The following is a 25,023-nucleotide window of genomic DNA, read 5'->3' as shown; positions in this document are numbered from 1 at the left end:
AGGGCACCACTTCCACGGTTATAAATTTCACACCGATGTATTAAATTGGGTACGTAAAACCTTTACAAAGTAATCATCTAATTACAGGAAACTATTAGGAATAGACGTGGGAACCGAGTTCCCTTGTGTCATTCCTGTGACTAATGTCACACAAAACATGTACCCATTTCTCACGCCCGTAAATCCACAAATATGTATGAATTGCGTAATTTTGTAAACATACACCATATTCGTGGTGTTAAATATGAGGCGTAAGAATGTCAACATATATGTACATCACAATTTCAATACTGTATCATCTTCAAAGGGTGTGAGTGTTGGGAAGCAGCGTCATCAAGAGGTAGAATGGCGTCAGTACAAGCCTTTCCCCAAGAATCAGACGTGTCCCACTTTGTTGAGTCCTCACGTTCATCTAGCTTCAACAGACAAACAGATCGGTGGAGGTCGACATGGCCGGCAACATGGACGAAAATACAGATTCGGGGATCTCACTGGAGCCGTACATCGAATCCGTGCGCCAGCAACTGGAAGACCAGGATCAGATTTTCCTCATCGGGGTCCTCGTCGCTTTAGCGGTTGTGATCATCACCTGTGGTGCGTTAGCATCGTGGGTGTTAGCATGCTAACCTTAGCCTAGCAGGCTAAAGGTGTAATGAAGCTGGCGCGTTTTAGTCTAACTTTTATATTTGACTCTACGTTAAATTGTTAATGTTTGTTAATGCAAAATGAGTGTCCTCTTTGGTAAACTTTGAACTGAGAATGCTAAGGGCTGCGCTATCGCCTCTTCCACTTCGTTTCTGTTGTTCGAGTGTTGTCCTCAGCTTGAGAAACATTTTAACGACGAATCCCTTCTTGTTCGCCCTTGCAGTTTTTCTCAAATACTTTTTGACCAGTAAAACGGTCCGAAGTGCGGTGCTGCTAGTCGGGCTATGCGACGCGGGCAAGACTCTTCTCTTCAGCCGAGTGAGTGCATATCATCACCCGCTCAATGCTTGGAGGTGGCACGAGACCGAGCCTTTTCAAATATTAATGCTTGATTTTTTTTTTTATGTTTTGTTTCCAGCTGCTCTCTGGGAAGTTTAAACGGACTCAGACATCCATTACAGACAGCAGTGCTCCCTATAAAGTGATAAATGAAAGGGTAGGTTTATCAATATTTAATTACAGTAATTAAGCTACTGAGAATTGCAGTGAGCTATCACAATCTGATGTTTTACATAACTTAAATAATTTATATATTGGTGATTAATATGACAAGTAAGACTTCTTCCGGGTACTTGTTTTTGCAGAAATTATGGTTTTCCTCACATTTTGGCATTTTGCCAAATATAATGTTTTTGGACTTGTATCATATTGCATGCATATATATAGATCATATTGCCTTCACTTCTTTCCACAATAACTTGTTTTTTTCCTCTCTCTTTTTTCCCCTGGTCAGAACACCATCTGGACTCTGATAGACCTGCCAGGTCATGAGAGTTTGCGTTCACAATATTTGGAAAAGTTCAAATCAGCAGCCAGGTGACAATATTACACCTTGTATTTAAAGCCAAGCTACTGTGCATTAATTCACAATTTTGAAAGAGTTGTTCGGTGTGTCATGAATGTCACTGACATATTTCTGTCAAAATATACAACATATCAAGAAATACAGGACGGCTAAAATTCACCCTAAATATTTTGGTTCAAATCACTCTTTTGAGGTGGGTGTTTCTGTCTCATCAATGAGCAACAAATCTAGTGAACTTATATTACTTGAGACTTCCTCAAGAGCAGATGTTTACCCCAGACTGCAAATGACGAGCCCATGCCAAAGTCATCAATGGCTTATTTAACCATATACATTGACAAACAACTCTCTCCAGAGCCATTGTGTTCGTAGTGGACAGCGCCATCTTCCAGAAGGAAGTGAGAGATGTTGCCGAGTTCCTGTATGTGCTTCTGACGGATGCCGTGCTCTGCAAAAACGCCCCCACATTCTTGGTTGCGTGCAACAAACAAGGTACTGAACAACCTTCATCTCCCCCTGCCAACTTACCTCCATAAATAACAATGTTTCTTTACAGATATCACCATGGCAAAGTCAGCCAAACTGATTCAGCAGCAACTGGAAAAGGAACTGTGAGTAACCAATATTATTTAGTTGAGACACAATTATTTGCATACAAGACATTTCCCTTATTCCCCGCACCTTGTCATGTCATAGGAACACACTGCGGGTGACCCGCTCGGCAGCCCTGAGTTCCCAGGACGGTTCGGGGGGTGGAAGCGTGTACTTGGGAAAGAAAGGCAAAGACTTTGAATTTAGCCAGCTGCCCATTAAAGTAGAATTCCTGGAGTGCAGCGCCCGTGGAGCCAAAGGTGAAGAGGCCAAGGCTGACATCCAGGCCTTGGAGAGCAGTCTGGCGAAACTGTGAAAAAAAAAAAAAGGGAGGACTTCACTGGCAGGCACCATCCACGCTTAAGTCAACAATTTCACAGCGCTTCAAAAGACGACCACTCCCTCACACATTCAGTCAAATCAATACTGTGAAAGTCCAATTAGCAAGGATGGATGGAGATTTATGAAATGAATACTGTTTGCTTGTTTTGAAGTGCAAATCTAATAGTGAACATCAAAATTCAAAATGACAATAAGCTCAGGTATTGACACATTTATTGCAAAAATACAAATTTTGGACAGCTTTAAGAAATCACGGGCAAAGGAGCTGTCATGTCATCATGGAAGAGAAGCTGTGTGCCTCTTTATTCTGATACAAGGACAAATGTTTAGCTTTAGAGCAGTTTGAATGTATGGGATTGTTGTGAAGAATGCATTTGTAATGACGGGTCATAATTTATTCCTGCAAAAACTGACAAAAAAAAATTCTTGCTTGTACAAAATGGCAGCATGGTCTTTTTGGTTGTCCGCTTGGGCTTCATTTTATTTCCAAATTTGTTCGTCACTGAGTAAAGCCAAACAGGTTATACACAGATTCATTAGGGCGGGTTGACAGAAAAAAAGCTATTTGAAAACATTTTCCCTTACTGGAAATAATTTGTACTAGGCTCAAATTGTCACTAAAATTAAATCTACAATCCACATGTGATGTTTTGAATCACATTTGTAACCGTTGCACACAAGAGATCGATTGTCAAATAGTACAATTAGTCGCTTGGAAAAGCGATGTCCTACATTTCTGGTTGCACGACTAACGCGTTAGACGAGTGGTTGAACATGCCTATGGGGTTTCTCCACATGCTCTGGCTTCCTGTCGCATTCCAAAAGCATGCATGTGAGGTGGATTGAAGACTTCATAGTCCATCCATTTTTGGAGGTGCCAATAAAATTGGAATTAGACAGATCATTAGCACAAACTCACTTCCTAGAATTGCCCTTGGATACTAATAAAGCAGCTTGCATAGATTTGAATAGTCACAGGATTAATAAATAGAATATTTAGCCCAAAGCATCCCAGTTATATGTGAAATATAAAAAGGCAATGTCTGGTGATCACAGAAATTGCACGCTTTGTCATAACAAACCACAAGAGTGTAATTCCTGTTCAGTGCTTTCTACAAAACAGTGATGGCGACAAAAGGGATGGACAAAAAGTATGTAGCAGTCAAATCAAAACCATTAAGAATGTAGAAAACAGTGAACTTTGATTGGCTGGCAACGTGTCCAGGGTGTACTCCCGACTCTTGCCTCGGGTAGGTTCCAGCTCATCCATTTTTTTGTTGCAGCGTGTTGGAAGATGTGCAGTGCTCAGACGAAGAGTTTGGCAATAAAATAAAATCCCCACAATTGTCCAGTGTAGTCTCACTTTTGGCTGCGTCAATACGTGTGGGGCAGGCCTTAACTCGCAATGTTTTATTATTTGTAAAAGTGGGGGTTTGTCCAATGTGTTTTGTGACATTTCAGTTTGGTGTTCTTTGAGATTTTTCAAATCAACGATAAAATCGGGTGTCTTAGGTAAATAAAGATTGTGACACACTGCTATTGAAATGGATGAGTGAGTAAAGTGGCATAATCTAGGCTTCAAGCAGCGGATAGACAGTCAAACTCGAGCTCTGATCAGCCACAAGCAGACTGGCTGTTCCTTTGAGCAAAGCAGGACACAACCAGTTCACTTTGTCCCCGTGATCGATGTTCACTTTGGGTCCAGGCTTATCCGTCACCTCCACCTCAGCCTCGTCTTTCTCTCGCACCTCCTGTCCTTTCCTCTTTGCCTTGCTTTTGCTCTTCCTTTGCGGCGCGGTTGCACCCTTGACTTTGGCCTTGCCCTCAGGAGTCACCACGGGGTGTTTACTGACGTCCCACAGAGCCACATGGCCATCATTGCCGCCTGTGGCCAGCCAGTATGGGTGAGAGAGGAACGGGATGAAATGAGCTTGAGAGGCGCCTTGGCAGTGCGCCTTGAGCGCCCCTTGCTGCTCCAGTTTGGAGCCGCCACCCACACGCATCAGGTGCACTCGGCCGTCCTCGGCGGCGCAAGCCACGATGTTTCCGCAGCTGGCCACGGAGACGCAGTGGGCCAGCGGAGGGTTAAAAAGCTGACCGGGACGCTGCTGGTGGTTGTCTTCCTCCTCCGCTAGGTCCTGGAGGTTGAGGGTCCAAATGGGCCGCGTCTTCTGCAGACCCCACAGCATCACCTGAACATCAAAAGTTCAACACCTCTTATGACCGATTTGCACAATTAGATTAAGCATTTTGCTTTTATCCACCATCACAATGGAGTTAAAATAAAACAAGAAAATTTGTGCCGTGAAATTGACTACCTTTCGAAATCCTCATGGCAAATGTGTATTTGCACAAACTGCTATCAAATCATCATACTTCAATATGCATTTTTTAATACACACACACACACGAAAGACTAGGGCCAGACCAATATGGATTTGTTGATGCCGATGCAGGGTCGGATATTTGGCAGCACAAAATTACGATAACGGACAAATAGGGCAATTAATTAAAATAATCTATAATGAATAAAATGACTTATTTTTGGGTCCCTCAACGTCAACAAATAGATATATAGATTTTAGGCAGGACATTTGACAGTTTTACAATACTTTGGACTTGAGTATTTGTTTAAATTCACTTTTAAAAAAATGTCAATTTTAAAGAGCTAATATTCATCGGTCTTTAATGTGTAAAATGAGACAAGATCATCATTATTTCAGAACACTGTATATACTTGGGGATTTTGGTGCCGTGATATTTCTCTTGTAAAATATGCGCCCTGGCTCAATAGAAGTTGGCAAACATTGCATTCGACTACAGTATTATTTCAAATCATTGTGTTGGTGTATCAAGGGAAAATTCTTGGAACTGTTTTGTCTGATATTGTGTGTAATGTTCTAACCTGCATGTCCAGTCCAGCAGACACCACGTTGTTGGGTCTGTGCGGCCTAAAAGCCACGGAGGAGCAGATGTTGGTGTGTCTGCGAAGCGTCCTGCACACCTTACCCCCAGGAAGCTCCAGTATCCGCACCACCCCCGAGTCATCGGCCAGCGCCAGAGTCGAACCGCTCTCGTTCAGCGCTAATGCATTGATCTCCTCCTCCCCAGCTCCGACAAACTCCTCTACTGTGCCATTGAGGTTCCTTGGGTCGAGCGAGCTCACCGTGTCGCCATGGGAAACGTAAAGGAGGCCCGGTGCCGTGGGAGAAAATGCCACGCTGGTGCAGTCCTTCTCACCTGGGAGGTTGAAGCGACCAAGGATACATCCTTCTTGACTCCAAACGGCGACCTCCCCTCCTTCTGAACCAGAGGCGATCAGTCCCTCAGGACCCAGGGACGCAGACACACACAAAATGGCCGTGGAGTGGCCCTCACGCCACACCTTAGCCATGCTAGTAAAGTGGCGGGGGGGGGGGGGGGGGGGTGATAGCTTTGAACAAACTTAAGTAAAGTTTGCCATCTGCAAGAACATAGCGAGGTGTGAAAGGAATAGTAATAAACAAAACAAACTCACAAGTAATTGACGCCCCACTAAAAATTGTCTATGTAGGCCTATTAAGAGTTGTCAATTTACCACAAAGAAAAGACACTTTGATATTATGTCCACTTCATCTAACATTACCCTTTCAAAGTAAAGAGCTAGAGATGCCTCAATATTTGTATTATTTGTCCGTAAACGATGACTGTTGTTTGCAAGATCAATCAAACCACGCACACGCAATATTCAGCCACTTTGTACTTACGTATAAAATAACAGCTTAAAAGATGCTCACAGACGGAATCAAAAATATTCAGCTAAAAACCTTCAGCTTCCCATTTCATTGCATTTGTTTTGAGTGGTGATACCCTTTCAATTGATAAGAAATACGAAGACAAAACGAAGCAAAGTTTCGACTATCAAATAAGCGATTTAACTGTCGCGGTCGCAGATTGATGACGTCACACGCAGGCGCTGTTTCTGGCATTCAATTTTAAAAAATGTCAGGTTTTTACGTGAAGTCCTTGTAGCAAATGCTCGAACAATACACCCGAGTACACATTTTTTAATGTTGGGACATAAAAAAATATTAATGCTGTAAGATCTATACTCGATATCCCAAATAACGTGACAGAAGCCGTAGTATAAAAAAAGCTCCGAAAAAATAAGTGTTAATATTAATTAATATGACACTAGTGTAGGACACCGAGTTAGAATTCTCTTTGTATGTTATTTTTTTTAGATAAAACTCGCAACACCGATCCTCTTCATGTTTTTCATACAAAAGTATTAATCAAGTCAGCTTTATTGTCATATGTGTATGCAGTGTGGGTAAATAAGATGCAGTCGGTTACCACAATATGTACAAAGCGTACAGGAGTAGAAGACAGGCTTTCACAACTACATTTGTTGTCATTGGATTGTGCAAATTAGGTAGTATAGTGTTTGCTACACCTAATGATTGTGGACAACGTAAAAAACCAAACCCTAGCAGGGGCGTCATGCTCGTCCAATCTTTATTCAGCATGCCCCAAAAACATCCACGACCTTTCATCTCCACAATGGCCGCTCTCCGCTGATTCATCCAATGCTGTAGACTTGATGAGTGCGGTCCATTTCTAGGTCAGTGAAAAGCATACTAAGCTGCTGAGTTGAATAGGCCGCAGGGAGGGGAGGGGCCCCTGTTATCCAAAAACACACTAAACTAAAAGCCCATTTGAACATCACACAGCCACGGATGCCTTGGCACGAAGCAGCAGCTCAATGTAGGTAGCCTTCTTTTTAGCACAGAATTGGATAAATAATGGAAGTAGCAGGATGACCACAATCAATAATTTAACAATGACGTCAATCCAAGAACTGTTTCAAAATTTCTGTCATGAAGCAACAAGTCTTTATAATTGCAGTTGTCTCAAGCACGATGACAGCGCCTTATTTCCCAGCGAGGTCAGTCCTTTTCCGCAAGGAATTGAATGGGGTGACCTACAGAGTACCGGCGTTGCTTTACCTGCCCCGATGCAGCTCCTTCCTGGCCTTCTGCGAAGAGCGGCTCAGTCCGTCTGACTCCCAGGCTCACCTGCTGGTCATGAGGAGAGGGACTTTCTACAGGAACTATGTTGAGGTGAGAGACATTCTTTGGGATCCTTAGGTCCCAATGTCCAAAAATATTTTTTAGAATGATTAAACATGCAGCAGGTCACATTGTCCCATAACATAAACACAACAAGAGGTTATTATATGGAATCCTCTTCTTCATTTCCAGTGGGAAGACATAAATGCACTCGGAACGGCCTACTTGCCAGGCCACCGCTCCATGAACCCGTGCCCGGTGTACGACGACTTCACAGGTACCCTCTTCCTATTCTTCATCGCCATTCTGGGTCACACCACCGAGTCCTTCCAGCTGGCCACGGGGAAGAACTTAACGCGCCTCTGCTACGTCTCCAGCACGGACAAAGGTGTCACGTGGAGTCCAGCCACTGACCTCACACAGCAGGTCATAGGAGACACCCTCAAAGGTCCGGCACCTCCTTTTTCATTTCAAATAAATTCAGATCTGACAGTAATCAAAGTAGATTTGATTACTGTCAGATCTCCATTAGGACCTTTTTTTTTTGCAAAGTCTAGATTTGGGAGGGAATTCACCTGTTGTGGTTGGTCAGTTGTATGGCCCTCATAGGAAAAATGTTACAGCTGCTGTCGTCTACATGCCATAATTTTCTTGTGGTGTATATATCTTATCTTATATATATATATATATATATATATATATATATATATATATATATATGTACAAAGCGTACATGTACAAAGCCACTTATCCTCAGGAGGGCAATTGTTAAAAAAAAAAAAATATATATATATATATATATATATATATATTTTTTTTTTAAATTAATTTATTTATTTATTTTTGACCACAATCATCTTTTGGCACTCACAAACAATAATATCCATCCATTAACGGAGCCACTTATCCTCAGGAGGGCAATTGTTAAAAAAAAAAATATATATATATATATATATATATATATATATTTTTTTTTTATCTATCTAAAGTTAAAACAAAATAAAAAACAATGATAGAGAAAAACTTCGCTCGAAACAAATACACCATATAAAAAGTAAAACTCCTACTAAAACTAAACTAAAAGGAAGCATTTTTGAAAAAAAACTAAGAACTAATAAAACTAAGAAACATCCTCTAAAAATAATTTAAAGGAAGTGAATTTCAAAAAACAAAAGTTAAAACAAAATAACTATCATAAAAAGCCATGCATTTTCGAATCCACTTATGAAAACCATGATTTCATAGCAATGTTCTGATGCCACACTGCCCCCTTTTCAGTCTTTTTTTTTTTTTTTTTTTTTACAAGCTCCTTCTTTGGCTCCATTTTCTAGAATGGGCCACCTTTGCGTTAGGCCCAGGCCACGGCATCCAGCTCAAGTCCGGTCGCCTCCTCGTCCCCGCCTACGCCTACCACATCGAGTGCAAACAGTGCTTCGGAAAGCTGTGCCAGACATCCCCGCGCTCCTTTTGCTTCCACAGCGACACCCATGGGCGAACCTGGTGTTTCGGGGAGACCGTCCCGGGCCCCGAGACCGTGGAGTGCCAGGTAGTGTCAGTAGATGAGGAGGACGGGACCAACTTCTTGTACTGCAATGCGCGCAGCAGGCTGGGTTTCAGGGTGCAGGCCCTGAGTCTGGATGACGGGGCCACCTTTCAGGAGGGTCAGCTGGTGCAGCGGTTGGTGGAGCCTCGGAATGGTTGTCACGGGAGCGTGGTGGGATTCCCGGCTCCGCTACATTTACATCTTGATCTACGCTCAGCCTCACGCCAACTCACCCAGTCCTCCAGACATGATTTGACCTCTCTCGTCCCATCACAAAAAACGACCTCGCCAGATTTTCTCTCCCCTACATGGGTGGTATACTCCCACCCAACATGGACCAGCGCACGGAAGGACCTAGGTGTCTTCCTGAGTCTTTACCCCCGCGACCCCGACAGCTGGCGCGGGCCCTGGGTGATCTACGAGGGTCCGTGCGCCTACTCTGACTTGGCGTACGTGGAGCTGCCCCCGTCGTACGGCTCCCCTCCTGCCGTGGCCTTTGCCTGCCTTCTGGAGTGCGGCGCCAGGACTGCCTACGACGAGATCTGTTTCTGCATCTTCACGCTCTACGAGCTCATCGATAACCTCCCGCCAGGCAATCCCCTTGCACATCGTGATTATAACAAACAGCAAAGGCATGAGGCCAACGCAGGCGGATGTGAGGTTCTGCACGTGAAGAAGAGGAGAAGGAAGCTTGGTGACTTTTGTGCTCTGTCTTAATTTGAGTTTATATACCTTGTCCAATCATAAGTCGTACAATGTTCTTTTATTTAACCTGTCCTCTGCTATTGGTTAAAAAAGGTCTAAAGGTATTATGGCGCTATCTGGTGGAGAATTGGTGTTATTTTTTGTTTTAATTTATTGAAGGCGTTTCGGATTTTTAATTATAGTTAGTTTTTCATTTGTTTTGAATTGTATTTGAATTCAATTAGTTTTAAAGTTTTTAGAGTGTGTGTGTTAGGATTTATTGTTTTGTTTTTTTCAAATGACTGACTGATGTTCTACTTCCTGTACGTCAGTACATCAATGCCAAAATAAATACAATTTTAAAAAAAATGACCCACGAAAGCCTATTTATGACAATGACAAAAGCATTTTTGCTGCAATTGCCGATAGTTTTACATGGTTCTATAGATGTAATTTCAGGTAGTTTTCGTTTTCAAAAAAAGCATTTTCGTTTTAATTTTATGACCTTAACGAAAAAGCTTTTAAAATTTTAGTTGTAGTTATTTTGTTTGGTTTTGTTACTTATAATATCTTGCTGCAGTGAACCAAGAATATGTTTTACTTCTTTCCTGATGCAGCTACAGTATTAAAAGCCGGTGTAGTTTCTGTTGCCGTTACAATTAGCCTAAATGCCAAAACGTTACTTCAATGACTTAATACTGTTTGTTTGTATTGACTAAAATAACTACTGAATACAGTCGTTTATGTGACATGGTTTCATAATTGTGCACATGCTAGTTGTATGTTGATGGTACTTGCTGATTACAGTATTCTTTGTTTTGTTCCAGACCACAGGAAATAAATCAATACAAATGGAAGAGCAGTCTCCATATTAGAGCTTAGCTGCTATATTGTTGCATCAATAGGCAATTATGGACCCTTATTTGGGGGCCACCGGCGGTTATGGATTTTCGCTATTTGTGGCTTACGTGCCTGTCAGGTGTCTTCAACTGGTGAGTAGTTTCAATTGATTTTAGTTTCATTATACAGTGGTTAACTTGGCTTTATACTTCAATAGGCACGTTCAAATGTTATTTGAAACACCGCCAGTCCATTCAGTTAAATTGTTATGATGGTGACAAATTGAATCATTCTCCATTCCAGGAATAGATGTTTTGGTTCAATTTTGCCCACCTCTTTAAAAAAGACAGGGGCAACATCAATTATAAAGAGAATTGCTGGAAACTTTTAAGAATAAAAAACAAAGAACACACGCGCTTCAATCCTTCCTAGAATTGTGCACACTCAAGACTATCAACAGACATTCCATCCGAGGCCACTTCCCTGTTGACCGACTTGTTTGGCCTTAGATGTCTTCATATTGCAATGTCAGTGTATTTAGCAAATTGGGTCCAAGTGTGTGTGCCTGTGTGTGACGTGTGTATCCTGCCTGTTTATATAAGGGTTGTGTGTGGTCTTGATGTGTACTGTATTTGCCTGCACTGTTGTCAAGTCAACTTGAATTTTGTGTACTCGCCACCGTGCACTGATGTTGGTTATGGAAATGTGATTCATTTTAAACAGTACGCTACTGTCATACAGTAAGTCTGCAAGACTGGATAGGTGTTGCAGAAATCTGTTGTTTGATTTTTGTCTTGTGAAAAAGATTTGAGATATCTAACTACATTATTCCTCTGCACCATTATCACTTCGCCTGGGACAAATGATGTCACTGTCATCCAGTGACATCATGTGATTTCATCATTACAGAAATCTTGAGGTTATTGGCAGATATCTACTACGTGATTTTCAGTTGGTTGCCTGCGACAACAATGTAGCTATCTCTAAGTGTCGGCCGATATCTGTGTAAAATATGTACATGTGTATCTACAAATTGATTTTGACTCGTCACAGTTCCAGTTAAAGATATCTTTAATTTACATCACATACATGTCCCATTTCAGATATCTTAAATCAACTTCTAAGGCGAAGTGACGTAGGTAACTGTCACTGAAATTGAGTCACAACTTCAGTTACAGATGCTGATCAAATCCAGTCCTGACTAGTTGTGATGTGTCGTAAAAAAAGAGATTTGCTGTAATATTGGTCATTTTTTTCACAGAGGACAAAGAATAAATGCCTGGCTACCTGTCTTGCTCCAGTTTGTGCTGAAATGCCTGTTGCCCAAAGAGGTGTAACAGCTGACTGTTGATGCGTTAGCTTGTTAGTGGTGTTTTTCATTGTGTTAGCCTTAAATCAGCAGGGGGGTTATGAAGACCAAGTTGTTTGGTTGTGTGTAATGTGTCATTCTCATTGCTTCATGTTTAGTTTGACAGGGCATGTTAATTAACTGTAAGTGGCATTAAACAGTCTGAAGCCTCTTTTTTGAAGAATGTTTCACTAGCTACCAAATGGCTGTGAAGGTGGTGTTGAGTTAGATCTCAAGTTTATGTTTGCCATCTAAAGCAGAAATAAAAAACAAACAAAAAATTCCCGAATGACGGCTCATAAACAAATTAAAGAAAAAAAGGGGGGAAAATAACAAGAACCACAGTTTCATCATTTGTGAAGACAATATTGTTTATGACTGCTGTTTAACTAATCTGGCGAAGCCACTGGCTGACATGTTAAGGACAAAACCTGATAAACCAGAGCCGTGTTGTTGGATTTGGAAAAAGTACAACAATAAGCAGTTTCCACAAGGCAGGAATCTAGACATCCTCTCCCCCGCCATTTCCCCTTCCCACCTCCTTCGTTATAAAGCAGCACTCTCGACAGGAGGTCACTCATTCTCGTTTGTCTGCACTTGTACTTCTTCTCCAGCATCTGCGGTGCACCTAAGCACACCATGATTTTGGGGGTGCTCTTGGCCGTGGTTGGACTCAGCGGGGCCATAACTGGGAACCCCATCGTGACCGTCCCCCCTAATGCTGCATCAGAGAATTTTGAGAAGGTGAGAAGGACTCTATCATGCTTCACAACAAATTAATGATCATAAGGGTGAATGTGGTATTTAAAAATATATTTTTTTAAAAATGGACGCATTCAGTTTTTACAGACTATGTATTTGTTGCAATCATCATGTTATTGAATCCATTCTGTACATAATACAAAAACATTGGCCAAAACAGTATAAATATTCAGCATTTTTTCTTCTAAATCATTCATAGGGCACTCATTTCAATACTTAATATCATGCAGTTGTTTTCGTAAGTTTATCCACCCTGAAAGAATTTGTGAAATATTGTCAATTTGGGGGAAAATATTTCATTTTATTTCTTCATTTGTTTAACCTCTGTTGAGAACTGATTCTCATTTGAACGGGAACCATCTCAATATTTTCTTCATTGCTGTGTGTTTTTTTTTTAATGATTGTGAAAAAGAAATGCCCTTAAAATTAAAATTACTCATGTTTTAATTAAAGAATGGTACATATCTTAAAAATTCTCACAGTGAATGTAAACGTATGAGCACAACTACACAATATAACTTAATATATTTTATATACTAATTTAATCCCTAAAAGGAAATTGATTTGAATATTTTTCTAATTCTTTGCTTTTTCCAATGCATATTCATATGGTTGTTTGCCCAAGGAAGAATTGAAAGCTGCTCATGATGTACATATCAAGGTTCTAATAATAAATTAAGTTTCCCCAGACTAGGTGGGAGATGGGACCACTTAAAAAATCGACAGTGTAAAAGTTTGGAGTCCACGTGATTGAATTATAAAGCTCGACCGTGATGAGGAATCAGCTCTTCCATTTCTTCTTAGTAGGCAACTGGCCCGTAGCCTCCAAATACTTGTGGATGAGTTCTTCCTGTGTGTTTGGTAGACACGGCTGATATCTGCTGTAGTCCATAGTGTACTCGCCCTTGCCCTGATTACGACACACAGACAAAACAGAGACATTATGTTAAGACAAATCAGCATTATCTTTTAGGTCATGGCCACACCAATTTTGGCATTCATGGAAACTCCCATAAAATAAAACTTTGTAATGACATGATTTTTGGGGGGGGGGGGGGGGGGGGTGAACGCAAAGATCTGAAGAAACACCCTCCTTACATTTAAATCCTGACCCTGTATGAAAGTTGGTCGTGTGTGATTTTATTTATTAATTTTAATCTTAATTTGTTCTATCTTGTTTTTTTTCCTTTTCTGTAAATAGTGTTTTATTGTTTGTCCTGCATTTATTTGTTTGATGTTATTTGTGCTTTATTTTACCTATCTATTGATGTACAGCACTTTGGTCAACGCTGGCGTTTCTAAATGTGCTTTATAAATACATTGGATTGAATGGTTAGTTATTTTTTAAGTATAAATAGTGCCTTGAGATAAGAGTTGAATTTGTTTGTGCCACACTTGTAACTCAAAAAGCTTAGTCAAATCATCTTTCCCCATTGAAATGAATGGAAATTCCGTTAATCTGTTCCAGCCTTCCCTCTCAAAAGCAAAGATTTTGCATCTTGCAATAAGGCAAAGAGCACTCTTAACATTGTCCCTTATAAAAATATATAGTAATAACAGCATTCATTAAAATGTCAAGAATGAAGCAGTTCTTGCCACATTTTTTGCTACAATTTAATGGACATTGTGCTGCTCCTTCTGGTGTGTGCACCTCGGCCACCCAGGGGCAGCATAATACAGACATAAAGCCTGTCCAAACACCTCAGTAAGGTGCAGTAATATTACCGGTAGTCGTTCTTTGCAGAGGACAAAGAACATATCGTTGTTGCCTCTGTAACAAACATGGCTGAATCGTGGACCTTCCCATTAACGTAAATTTTTAATTTAAAAATTATAAAAATCTACATCTCATTTTCACAGGACTGCAACCATTTGTCTGCACCACTGAATCCATACAATGTGATTCAATTTTTTTTTCTTCATGGTTGCCGTTGTGCAAGTAAGGCAGACAGGGTTTACGCAAGACAAGTTTTCTTACTTCAGTGCAAGAGCGTAGTTCTGTGGCATAGCCAAACATGTCGTTTAGTGGAATCTGTCAGAAGTAAACACAATCAGTTAAATCCAATAACATGACGGCGCTGAGTTCAGGGAGTGTTCCCGTGATTTGTGAAGAGCTTCGACTCACATCAGCGTACAGTGTGAAGTATCCTTCAGCTCCATCCTGGCCGGTAATGACGCCGTGGCGGCGGTTCACCCCTGCGATCACCACACCCTGAAATTCCTGAGGCGCCACGATTTCCACCGACATGATAGGTTCCAAGATGGTGCTGTTGGCCTTCTCCATAGCTGTGGAGAACGACATGGATGGAATGAATGGGATGCTACCTTCGATAGGGATGAAAAAAATCACTTTCACCTTGTTTTAGTGCGCCCTCCCCTGCGCGGATAAAAGAGATTTCATTGGAGTCCACCATGTGATGCGCTCCATCCTCCAGGAGAAATCGCACTCCGGAGATCTTGTGGCCACTTAGGGGTCCCTTCTCGCAGGCCTCCCTGAAGCCCTGCAGCATGATGCGGGGGATTTAAACGAGGGAGAATGACAACAGGACTAGTGAAGCTAAAGAAGCTAGCGCAAACCTTTTCTACGGCTGGCACAAGCTGCTTTGGAACGTTAGTTCCCACAGTCAGGTCTTCAAACTCCAGCTTGGTGTAATGTTCCGGCTCCAGAGGTTCAAGGACACCGATAACTTTTCCATACTGACCAGAACCTCCACTCTGCTTCTTGTGAGTGAAGTCAAACCTACAGAGTGGAGTAAGTGACAATTTATGGAATTTGCAATGACCTTAAAAAAGGACCGACCAAATTTGAAAAATAATCTAACTGTTCCCCCCCCCTTCAATATTTAATATCTGACTATTTTTTCAAGATCCCCTTTCCATTTATCTTTTCACAAAAACAAGGGATAAATGAATCTGTGTTACAACAATAAAAAAAAGGTTTATTATACATTCATGTTTTGGTTTCATAGGTGAGGTTTACGCTAAAAGAAAGGTAAATGAATCATGACTTGAAAGAGTTTATTACTCTAGAGCTGTTAACCCCAATAAAATGGGGATTAGGTAAAAGAAAAAAATCCCCATTATACCAAATAATTGTGATAGCCCACCCCCCGACAAACACACACACACACACACACACGGTCACTCACAAATCTGCAAATGTGGTTGGAACTTGTAATATATTTTATTCTTGTGAATGTGGTTGTCTGCTGTAATTGTTATTTTTATCAAAGCGTCCATCTTTCAGTATTTTCCAAATGTATATATTTAATGCAGATGGTGCAATCAAATTTGCCAAATTTCATTTCAACATTTCCACTGCCTTATGAGCCAGCTGGGATGGAGGTTTGTGCTATCTGCTTTACAACGAATGATCACACAAAGGGCACCAACAAAAGATACAAGAGCACTGTCTCTTTAAATGAGGGTGGTTCGCTGGTCAAATAGGAAGTAAGACGCAACTCTTCTACTTCCATGAGGACCGCTGACTGAACAACAACAGACGACTCAGGCAAGAAGTGCATTAAACTAACTTTTCTTCACTTTAGTCAGAATTGTACAATTGTTATGAAAGGCTAATTTGTTTGTACTAGAGGTCATACCCTCTCTGGTTTTGTTTTGTTTTTTTCCATCCGATCCACCTTATCAAAAGACAAACTAGCCCCGCCCTGTTTACACCTGCAATACGCAAAGTCCAAGTAGCCTCCGTACACCCTTTGGACTCAATCGTTCCCTGCTTTCTTGGTATAGCCAACTGCAGTGGTTGTAGTCGAGGAGGCAATAGAGGAGGTGATGGAGACCGGAGAGCTCAACCCGAATCACTACCCTGCTCAGAGGGCAGCCAAAGTGGTCCAGCATTACCTGAATACCCTACACGGCTCACCATACAAAGTCTTTGGACTGCAGAAGGTCTTCCGGGCCTATGCAGAGGCAAGTTAGTCTAAAAATCATAAGCTTGTGTGTGTGTGTGTGTGTGTGTGTGTGTGTGTGTGGCCTAAACTGATGAGTGTTTTTCCTTCTAGGATGTGCCCGGCTCTGGAAGAAAATATCAGCTGGAGCTCTCTGTGCAGGAGATGGTTAAGAAAGTAAGACATGGTTTTTAACAGTGTTTGTGTGAGAGTCAGTTGCCTCGCGTGTGGGTCTGTGTCGCTGGCTGTAATTTCTTTGCAAGTGCCTAATTCAGTCACTTTCGGCCTCATCGTTCAATGTGTGGCGAGCCTTACATAGGCTCGTAATAGTATTACTTCATTAACATGATAGTTTTATAATCACAGTTTTTTTTGTTTTAAAACAAAGCGACAGATACTCAAAGATGCTTAACGATAGAGGGTTAAAAACAAATGGAAACAGATATATATTTTGAAAACAATAACAAAATGTTTTAATGAAATGACTTTTCTGGCAATATTTTAACTTTCCCTTATAACTCATTTTGTAAAACTAATAATATTTTAACATCTATTGTTTTAATATTTTTTAAATTAATATTTGGCTTCCTTTATTCTCATGTGATTAAAACTATTTACTTAGGATAGAACAACTATTCACATCTTCCCATAGGCTCACCACCTGTGGGAAGGGCCAAAGGGGTCGGGCGAATAAAGAGCTGAGAAATACTTTGTTATCCTTGCAATATTACAATTTCATGAGAACCTCTGTTGTGTTACAACTTTGTTCTGATACAATAACATTTTACCTCGTCAGAATATAATATTTGGCTCAGTTGCAAGCAAGTTTGATAGATCTTCCCCCTATTTCACTCTATTACGCCTTATATCCTGTCAACACTCTTCTCCATTCTACCACAGACCACAGCAAACTGCGAGGCGGAGGTTATATTCCCTTGCAAGGAGGACCACCCTCCACTGCAGGTCCATGTTTCATCATACGATAACCTCTTGAAGAACAATGTGAGCCTTCAAGAAGAGAAGTTATTATACCAGCAATACAAAAGCAACCACAGCCTGCTATTTGCACAAAACCTACCCGGTATGTGACCCCTTATTTGCAATCAAAAAAAAATAAAAAAATAAAACGGGTGACAAACTAAATACATAATCGTTTGTGTGAAGTCATGTCAGTTTGTGCCCGTATGCGTTTGTTTTTTTTGTATTTTAGCTATTGAGCCTCAGGTGAAGTTGGTTTGTTAATTTAACTACTAGAATACTTGTGTTTATTGAACATGCGTACATAACTGTGCTCATGATGGGATCATGGTGTTGATGCTTTATGATCGTCTCTGTTTTAAGTGCTTTGCTGCCATCCTGTGCCTTATATGAGCAATTATTGACCTATTTTGGGAGCGTTGTCAAATTTTCGCTTATCGCATAGTAGGGCTTGGTCCTGGTAAAGCGAGACTTAGCAGCGGTTTGAAGTAAATTACTCATGTTAAGATACAGTAAGTAAGAGCACAAGTTACATATTATGCGTCACTGAACACTGGCTAAGGTACTACATTTCTCAAAAGGCGCTTATAAATAAAATCTATTATTATTATTATTATAAAAGTTATCTTGATTTCATCTTTCAATACAGCTTTCAGAAATAAAACCGTTTCTATCGTTGAAAAATACGCTGTGCAAGTACCTTATGACCAACATTAAAACAGAGCAACAAAAAAAAAAAATGTAGGTTTTATTCCTAAAACGTATATTTAACATGACTAATTCAATGTAACTACTGCTAGCACCACATTTTGAGAATCACTCCTCCTCACAAACATGCTGTCATGTACAAGTAAAAACAAAAATGATAAACTAATACTAATACTGTAAATATGTAGCGAGTTGCCAAATGTAACAGAGTGTATGAACCAGAAGATGGACTGTTTTTTTATCCTCATCATCCTCAGACAGTAACGGTCACATTGAGCCTGAGCACATTCCTTTCTGGCACCTTGGCGCCGTAGCATCCAGCTTTGTCATGCTCACCGAATCCACTGAAGACACTTTGTACAACATGGCTCAAGTAGCCAACGTCACGCAGCTGGTAGGCTATTCACTTGGCTGAGGGAATGCACCTAAAAATGCACTAGTTTGACTAAACAACTATATTCTATTGTGTCCTGCAGGCAAGTGATGACAACCCACTGAAGTTTGAATATGACGTATTGGTACATGAAATGGTGTCACAGGTACTCTCGCCTTATAATACTATTTCTGCAAATGGTGGCCAAGGATGTTTACAAGTGCTCCAGTGAGAGTTGGAGATCCCGGCTTGGAGAAGCCAACATCACCACATCATCTGCAAAAAGCAGAGATGCAATACTGAGGGCACCAAACCGGACCCCCTCAATGCCTCTGCTGCGCTTAGAAATTCTGTCCATAAAGGTTATGACAAAGGCAGCCTTGGTGGAGTCCAACACTCACTGGAAACGAATTCATCCAAAATAAATATACTAGCAATGGGCATTTCAATATTAATGGTGACTTTTACAAAGCAAAGTCAGTCAGACGACGACTTGTCCCCCACTCCCCCTTTCACTCATGAGCCATATTGTGCCTTGACAAAGATCACAATGCTTTTTTTTTTTTAATTGACACTGTCAGAGAGGTATTGTTGTTTATTATTTTGGTTGTGGTAGTAAATAGAGTATGTTCATTTTATGTGCCCAAAAATTCGAAACAGCACAGTATGATGCAGTGCAGTTCTACACTAATGCAGACTATAGCATCACTGCACTTCAGCCTTATTGTCTATGGAAAGGCAAGCTACATCAGAATGTGCGGTATATTTGTATTTAAATAGGTACTTAAAGTGGTTTTATTTACTGCTGTTACAGGAGATAATTGCGTGGAAGATGCTGGTCACCTGGTCTCCTTCAGAGGGAGTTAAAGTACTGAAGATGGAGAAGCGAGAATACTCTGTAACTAACCTAAAAACTACACTCTCGTAAAAGGCACATTAATCCTCCACTTGAGTATTGGAGTGAGGCTGGGAGTACTAAGCAACGTTAACAAATACGGTATATAAAATAAATAAATCCAAAAAAACTTTGTTGCCTCCTATTTGCCGATGTGTGTGTGTGTGTGTGTGTGTGTGTGTGTTGGGGTTCAGCACTTACGGCACAGCAGCAGTGATGGTCTCTCTGAAGGCCACTTTGGGTTTTCCCATCACACAGGGGCAGTTATACTCTCTCTCCATCCTCTGGAAGGATAAAAACCAAGACAGATTTAAAACTCTTCCCTCCTTCCACACGGGAGAAACAGAAATTAAAATCCACATGAAAACTAAAGCTGCATGCAGTGATGACCCACTCACACACGCATGCCATTCATCACGATCTACAATTGCAGACTGCTGACAGCTAATAACTTCTGGTGGTGCAGGTCATGCACCACGGTCGGTTAAAAGTGATCAGCTTTTAAATTTTTTTCATATTTTTTGGTGAACGTCAGACTGATAGGATGCCTCGGGTAGGATGCCCCCCCCCCCCCCCGTTACACGCCTGCGATCGACTTGGGACCAGTCCACGAGCTACCGGTCTTAAGGCAAGTCTAAATGCAATTCTATAGGCAATGATACACCTTTTAGAGGGGTGTCAATTACTTGCAATCTTTAGTGAACTGTACCTGGGAGTAGATCTCGAGATGCAGTTCGCCCATGCCCGAGATGATGGTCTCTTTGTTTTCAGTGTCGAAGTGAACCCGGAAGGTCGGATCTTCCCGGGTGAAGCGGTTAATGCCTTTCGAGAATTTATCCAGGTCGTTCTGCTCCAAAAGACAACTGTGTTAAGAGATCATTCCTTATAGCGTGGTCACTTAAATGTATTCAATCTACCTTGTTGGTTGGTTTCATGGACATAGAAATGACAGGATCTGGGATGTGAATCGATTCCTGTCGGCGAGAACGTAACAAATCTTATTCAAAATGTAACAATAGTGTGTTTCGCTGTTATATCACGGTTCATTGCTCATACCTTGCTATCATGCAGTTTTTTTTTAAGTGACCTTTATTTATTTTAACAGTGTGCTTGCTGACTGTAATGCCGTTGCATGTGGCAAAGGACAACCACGGTCGCGGGAGAACAGTAAAATGCATAAACGTAATGAGCACACTCATGAAGGATCTCAAAGTAGTCTAGAATGCCACCTAAAGTATCAGCATGTAAACAGACACTAAAATATGCACAGTATATATGGATATTTTTTTAAAACCTTTATTAATAACTGTGTTTTAACAACTGTTTGGGAGGGGTTAAACTACTCTCAGAATTATGTATTTATTCTGTTTTTTGACTTTCACCTAATGTACGTGGGTCTGGAACATCTCCCAGGTGATAAGCGGAGTCCACTGTATTGACAATATGTATGGGGTACTCACCATGGAGAGGTGTTCGCTGGTTTTGGACGTGAAGGTGTCTCCGCTTGCGCAGTCGATGCCAAACAGAGCGCAGATGTCACCCGCATACACCTCATCTACATCCTGGAGAATTTTTACAGTACGCAGAGAGAAACGATTAGATTTATTGCTCAAGCAAAGCGGGAATGATCATTACTCAATCATATGGGACAATTTCTGTAGCTTGCACCACTTGTGTTCGAATATCCATTGTTTGAAGATTTATAACGACTGCAATATCAATGCTTGTTTATGTTAGCCTTTCTATGACATTTTGACTTGACTGCTACAATGACGCTAGCGCTTCTTGTATGTTTTGGTGAAAGATGAATCTTTAGTAAAGTTGAGGTGACATTGGCAACATGGAAACGTTGCCCAATAATGAATGGCTCTTACCTCCATCTGGTCGGCATGCAAGCGCACCAGCCTCTGCACGCGCACCCTCTTACTGGTGCGCGTGTTGTAGATGTACTCGGCCTTCCTCAGGCAACCCTGATACACCCGCATATATGTCAGCTGACCAAAACGACCTGCCTGCTCACGGAGAGAGAGACAGGCAGACAGACAAACAAACAACAGTGTCAGAGAGACAGTATGCGGTGAGTGTATGGACGTGGAAATCAAGGGCTCACCTCCAGTTTGAAGGCCAGACTGACAAAGGGCTTTGCGGAATCCCTTGTCGGGTCCATTTGGATCTTTGAGCTGTCAAAAATTGGATCATCAGAAAATATGCAGCAATGGCTGCCGGTCATACAGGTGAGTCCACGCTTACTCATCGTTGAGGATGGCGTAGTTTTTGACCTCGGTGGGGTTGGGCAGGAAATCGAGTATGGCATCCAGCAGCGGTTGAACACCTTTGTTCTTCAAAGCGGAGCCTACTAACACTGGCGTGAAGAGACGCTGCACTGTGGCCCTGCGCAGGGCGGCCTGGCAAATAGTAAGATCAGAAAAAAAAAATCATATTCACATTTTCTAAAGAGAGTGATATTTGGTAAGTTATGTTAACATTAGATGGGGAAACAGTGTTGACTAGGAGTTGCAATGACAATGTTATAATATTTACCCAGCTGTAAGAATAAGATCACAATACAGCGATTGTATGATAATCAGTAAAAACGATACATGTCGATAAGTCTTTCTGACCTGCACGTAATCAGATAAGTCCATGTTGGCGGCTGAAGATGCAGTGTCAAGTGAGAGTCTGAATTACATTGTTATATCTACTTTAATGCTATAGAATCCAGATACAGCTGACCCCTGCATACCCGGTACCTGCGGATTCGCATATTTGTAGACCCCCCCCCCCCCACTCCCAATATTTTGTTTTCCTATGTCCTTTTGTTATGGAAATGTACTGCACTGGTATATTGAAATGTAAATTGGATATTTAGCAGTGTTAAGAATTTATTGGTTTGTGTATGTGTGTGTGTACTCAATATAAATGTATCTGTACTGTATTAATTATTAAATCAAATACATTCTTCATGATATATTTTCATTTACCTCCATTATAATAATAATTATTGCTAATTAAGAATTATAATTTAAAATAATGTAAACAAAAATCCCCTAAATATATAAGATACACGCATGCTTAACAAATAGTGGAATTGTAGTGCATACTTATGTGCAGTATCTTGAAGTGCTGTACCACCCCTACGGTCTAGACATGCCTAAATACTGATAAGATAAAAAGATAACCCTTATTAGTTCCACGACGTGGATACTTGCACTGCTTTCAGCAGGCTTAGCATTTAGCAATAACTCGTTTTTGCTGGACTCAAGCTCACCTTCTTGCCCACACAACACGCACGACAGACATAACCAACCTTCAAATCCTCGTTGGTCGGAACCTTTTCCTCCAGGAACATCTCTCCCAAGACTTCATCAGCATTGGCGACACATTCCACCAGCTCCTGTCTGCGGTCCGCAGCCTCCGCGCGGTAATCCGCCGGGATGTCATCGTAGCGGATGACTTGCCTGCAAATATGGAGATTTTGACATAGTGTTACAGCACTGAAAAAAAGGGTGGTATCATTTTATCTTGTTAATATTTCTTTTTTTTTTCTCAAACTTCATTGTTTACCGAGATATTTACAGCTCTTGGTGTGCGCAATTACTTTCGCTATGCAATTACCATGGAAAGCTGGTAAAGTCTTAGTTTAAGAGAGCAGCTAAACATTTCTCGCATGAATGCTGTTGATAATGTTGATCATGTTTACAGTAAAAATAAATACGGTCATTTTTTCGAGATCATTTGATGGCAAAAGTTTCATTGTGCATTTTTTTTAATCACTCAGACATACTGCTGTCTTTTATTATTTCGATTAGACCGACTTCTTGCAAATAATGAAGCAAAAAAAGCTTCTTTTTTTTTTTACCCAAAAGGTCCTTCGAAATACATGCTTCTCTCCTCTACAAGGTCAATGATGCCTTTCATGTTGCCCTCCAGGCCCATAGGGATGTTCACAAAGGCGGCGTTGTGATTCAGTTTGGTCCTACGGAAAATTGCAAAATGTTAATCAAAATCCAAGTTGGATTGCACGTGTTGTGACATAAGTCACCTCAGCTGCTGCAGGGCTCTGCCGGGGTTGGCGCCCAGGCGGTCCAGCTTGTTAATGAAGGTGAGGAAGGGCACGCTGTAGCGCTTCATCTGCCGGTTCACCGTCATTGTCTGACACTGCACTCCGCCCACGGCGCACAGGACCAACACGGCACCATCAAGCACACGCAGCGCTCGTTCCACTTCAATGGTGAAGTCCACGTGACCTGAACAACAAACGATTCACTTGTCGGGGACATTTTGAGACACCGGCATTGTTTTTTGGCGGTGCCTTGAGCCAAATTTCTTCAAGCCCACCCATCTGTTTTCCTTTCTTCTACCCTCCATCTGAAAAGCTTATGTACCTGGTGTATCAATGATGTTGATATTGTGGTCTTTCCACATAGTGTAGGTAGCAGCTGACTGGATTGTGATGCCCCTCTGTCTCTCCAGCTCCATGGAGTCCATGGTGGCCCCAACGCCATCTTTCCCCTTTACCTTAGGTACCACAGACACACGGTGAATACGTAAACCGTAACTTCATCAGCACTCAAATTGCAATCACTTCAACGGATGCGTTGCACACCTCGTGGATCTCCGCTATTCTCCCCGTGTAGTACAGCACGCGTTCGGTCAGGGTGGTCTTCCCCGAGTCGATATGCGCGGAGATGCCGATGTTGCGGATCCTCTCGTTGGGGACAACACCGGACGAGCACGATCGGCAGCTGTCGACGAGTACCTGGAGCAATGACACGGGGGACATTCAACCCTTGCATGATGGAATCCCACCACTTAGCGGCTGACGCTAAGTCCCGCCATTCGCATTTGTTACCTTCTTGAGAGTGACGCCTCTTGGAGCGAGTGCGTGCCGTTTCGTCAAACACAGGGCCGTATGAAGAAGTGTCATCTTGGCAAGAGTTTAGGTGGTCGGTTCTGTGCCTTTCCTCAACTCCCCAAGCAAACCGGTGAATGTCACACGGGGAGCACTGATGGTTGTGAAACACGACTTCCGGATCTACGGAGAGTGCGATGTGTCAAAAATACAAAAGGCACAAGAAGCTTCGCCGACAGTGTAAATTTGCACCAATTTTAAACTAACTGATTACATTGCTTGGGGAAAACGTCTCTTAATAGCTAATCTTGTGGTGGAATTGTACTAAATAATTGTATAATTAAAACAATGAACGTTAAAATGTATTGTATTAAACTCCTGCACGTGCAACATTTTACATTTACTGTTAAAAGTTTTTTTTAAGGTGTTTGTAACACAAATTGAATATTTTTATGAACAAAGGCCACGTGACCGTTTCGAAGGCCTTTCGAACCTTTAAATCACGTGACCAGAAATGTAACCCCTTTGCGTGTATTTCTTTTTATTAGTCGATTCCTGTAACTTTCAATGTAATATATATTAGGGGTTTTTTTAGAATCTCGAAACGTTACTGAATTTAACACGTCTAGGTTATTTGA

General features: G+C 41.4%; 5 protein-coding genes across 7 annotated transcripts; 3 read left to right on the top strand and 2 right to left on the bottom strand.

The window, feature by feature from the left end:
* The first annotated feature begins 352 nt into the window (after positions 1–352).
* srprb (SRP receptor subunit beta) lies at positions 353–2,883 on the top strand. Its single transcript, XM_086125580.1, has 7 exons — positions 353–594; positions 869–963; positions 1,064–1,141; positions 1,439–1,521; positions 1,866–2,002; positions 2,067–2,121; positions 2,207–2,883. The coding sequence occupies exons 1-7, from the start codon at positions 450–452 to the stop codon at positions 2,415–2,417; spliced, it is 804 nt and encodes a 267-aa protein (XP_085981706.1). The 5' UTR covers positions 353–449; the 3' UTR covers positions 2,418–2,883.
* On the bottom strand, positions 2,640–6,363 carry wdr53 (WD repeat domain 53). 2 transcript variants are annotated; one of them, XM_086125578.1, is made up of 3 exons: positions 6,190–6,363; positions 5,349–5,906; positions 2,640–4,635 (listed from the first exon to the last, which is right to left on the bottom strand). In XM_086125578.1, exons 2-3 carry the CDS (start codon positions 5,835–5,837, stop codon positions 4,015–4,017), a joined length of 1,110 nt encoding a protein of 369 aa, XP_085981704.1. In that variant the 5' UTR covers positions 5,838–5,906; positions 6,190–6,363; the 3' UTR covers positions 2,640–4,014. The 2 variants fall into 2 exon arrangements, with proteins under 2 accessions (XP_085981704.1, XP_085981705.1); XM_086125579.1 differs by having other exon boundaries at positions 5,349–5,838.
* Positions 6,364–7,151: 788 nt separating this feature from the next.
* Positions 7,152–10,085, top strand: neu4 (sialidase 4). Its single transcript, XM_086125566.1, has 4 exons — positions 7,152–7,189; positions 7,331–7,545; positions 7,687–7,942; positions 8,826–10,085. Exons 1-4 carry the CDS (start codon positions 7,162–7,164, stop codon positions 9,752–9,754), a joined length of 1,428 nt encoding a protein of 475 aa, XP_085981692.1. The 5' UTR covers positions 7,152–7,161; the 3' UTR covers positions 9,755–10,085.
* Positions 10,086–12,475: 2,390 nt separating this feature from the next.
* Positions 12,476–19,666, top strand: lxn (latexin). Of its 2 annotated transcripts, none has more exons than XM_086125582.1 (7): positions 12,476–12,653; positions 16,422–16,601; positions 16,694–16,756; positions 17,480–17,660; positions 18,523–18,659; positions 18,742–18,804; positions 19,453–19,666. In XM_086125582.1, the coding sequence occupies exons 1-7, from the start codon at positions 12,549–12,551 to the stop codon at positions 19,564–19,566; spliced, it is 843 nt and encodes a 280-aa protein (XP_085981708.1). In that variant the 5' UTR covers positions 12,476–12,548; the 3' UTR covers positions 19,567–19,666. The 2 variants fall into 2 exon arrangements, with proteins under 2 accessions (XP_085981708.1, XP_085981709.1); XM_086125583.1 differs by lacking the exon at positions 12,476–12,653 and adding an exon at positions 16,058–16,182.
* On the bottom strand, positions 12,745–24,552 carry gfm1 (G elongation factor, mitochondrial 1). Its single transcript, XM_086125581.1, has 18 exons — positions 24,386–24,552; positions 24,140–24,292; positions 23,919–24,051; positions 23,576–23,780; positions 23,393–23,509; positions 22,841–22,991; positions 21,784–21,938; positions 21,644–21,713; positions 21,408–21,545; positions 20,994–21,095; positions 20,451–20,507; positions 20,243–20,380; positions 19,735–19,817; positions 15,249–15,411; positions 15,028–15,172; positions 14,797–14,957; positions 14,650–14,703; positions 12,745–13,581 (listed from the first exon to the last, which is right to left on the bottom strand). The coding sequence occupies exons 1-18, from the start codon at positions 24,458–24,460 to the stop codon at positions 13,453–13,455; spliced, it is 2,229 nt and encodes a 742-aa protein (XP_085981707.1). The 5' UTR covers positions 24,461–24,552; the 3' UTR covers positions 12,745–13,452.
* Positions 24,553–25,023: the final 471 nt, after the last annotated feature.

The sequence above is a fragment of the Hippocampus guttulatus genome, chromosome 12 (genome assembly GCF_054856545.1).
Source record: "Hippocampus guttulatus isolate MCC_2025c chromosome 12, RoL_Hgut_1.0, whole genome shotgun sequence".
Taxonomy (NCBI): Eukaryota; Metazoa; Chordata; class Actinopteri; order Syngnathiformes; family Syngnathidae; genus Hippocampus; species Hippocampus guttulatus.
The sequence above is the reverse complement of the archived record's forward strand: the minus strand, read 5'-3'. Positions and strand labels throughout refer to the sequence as shown.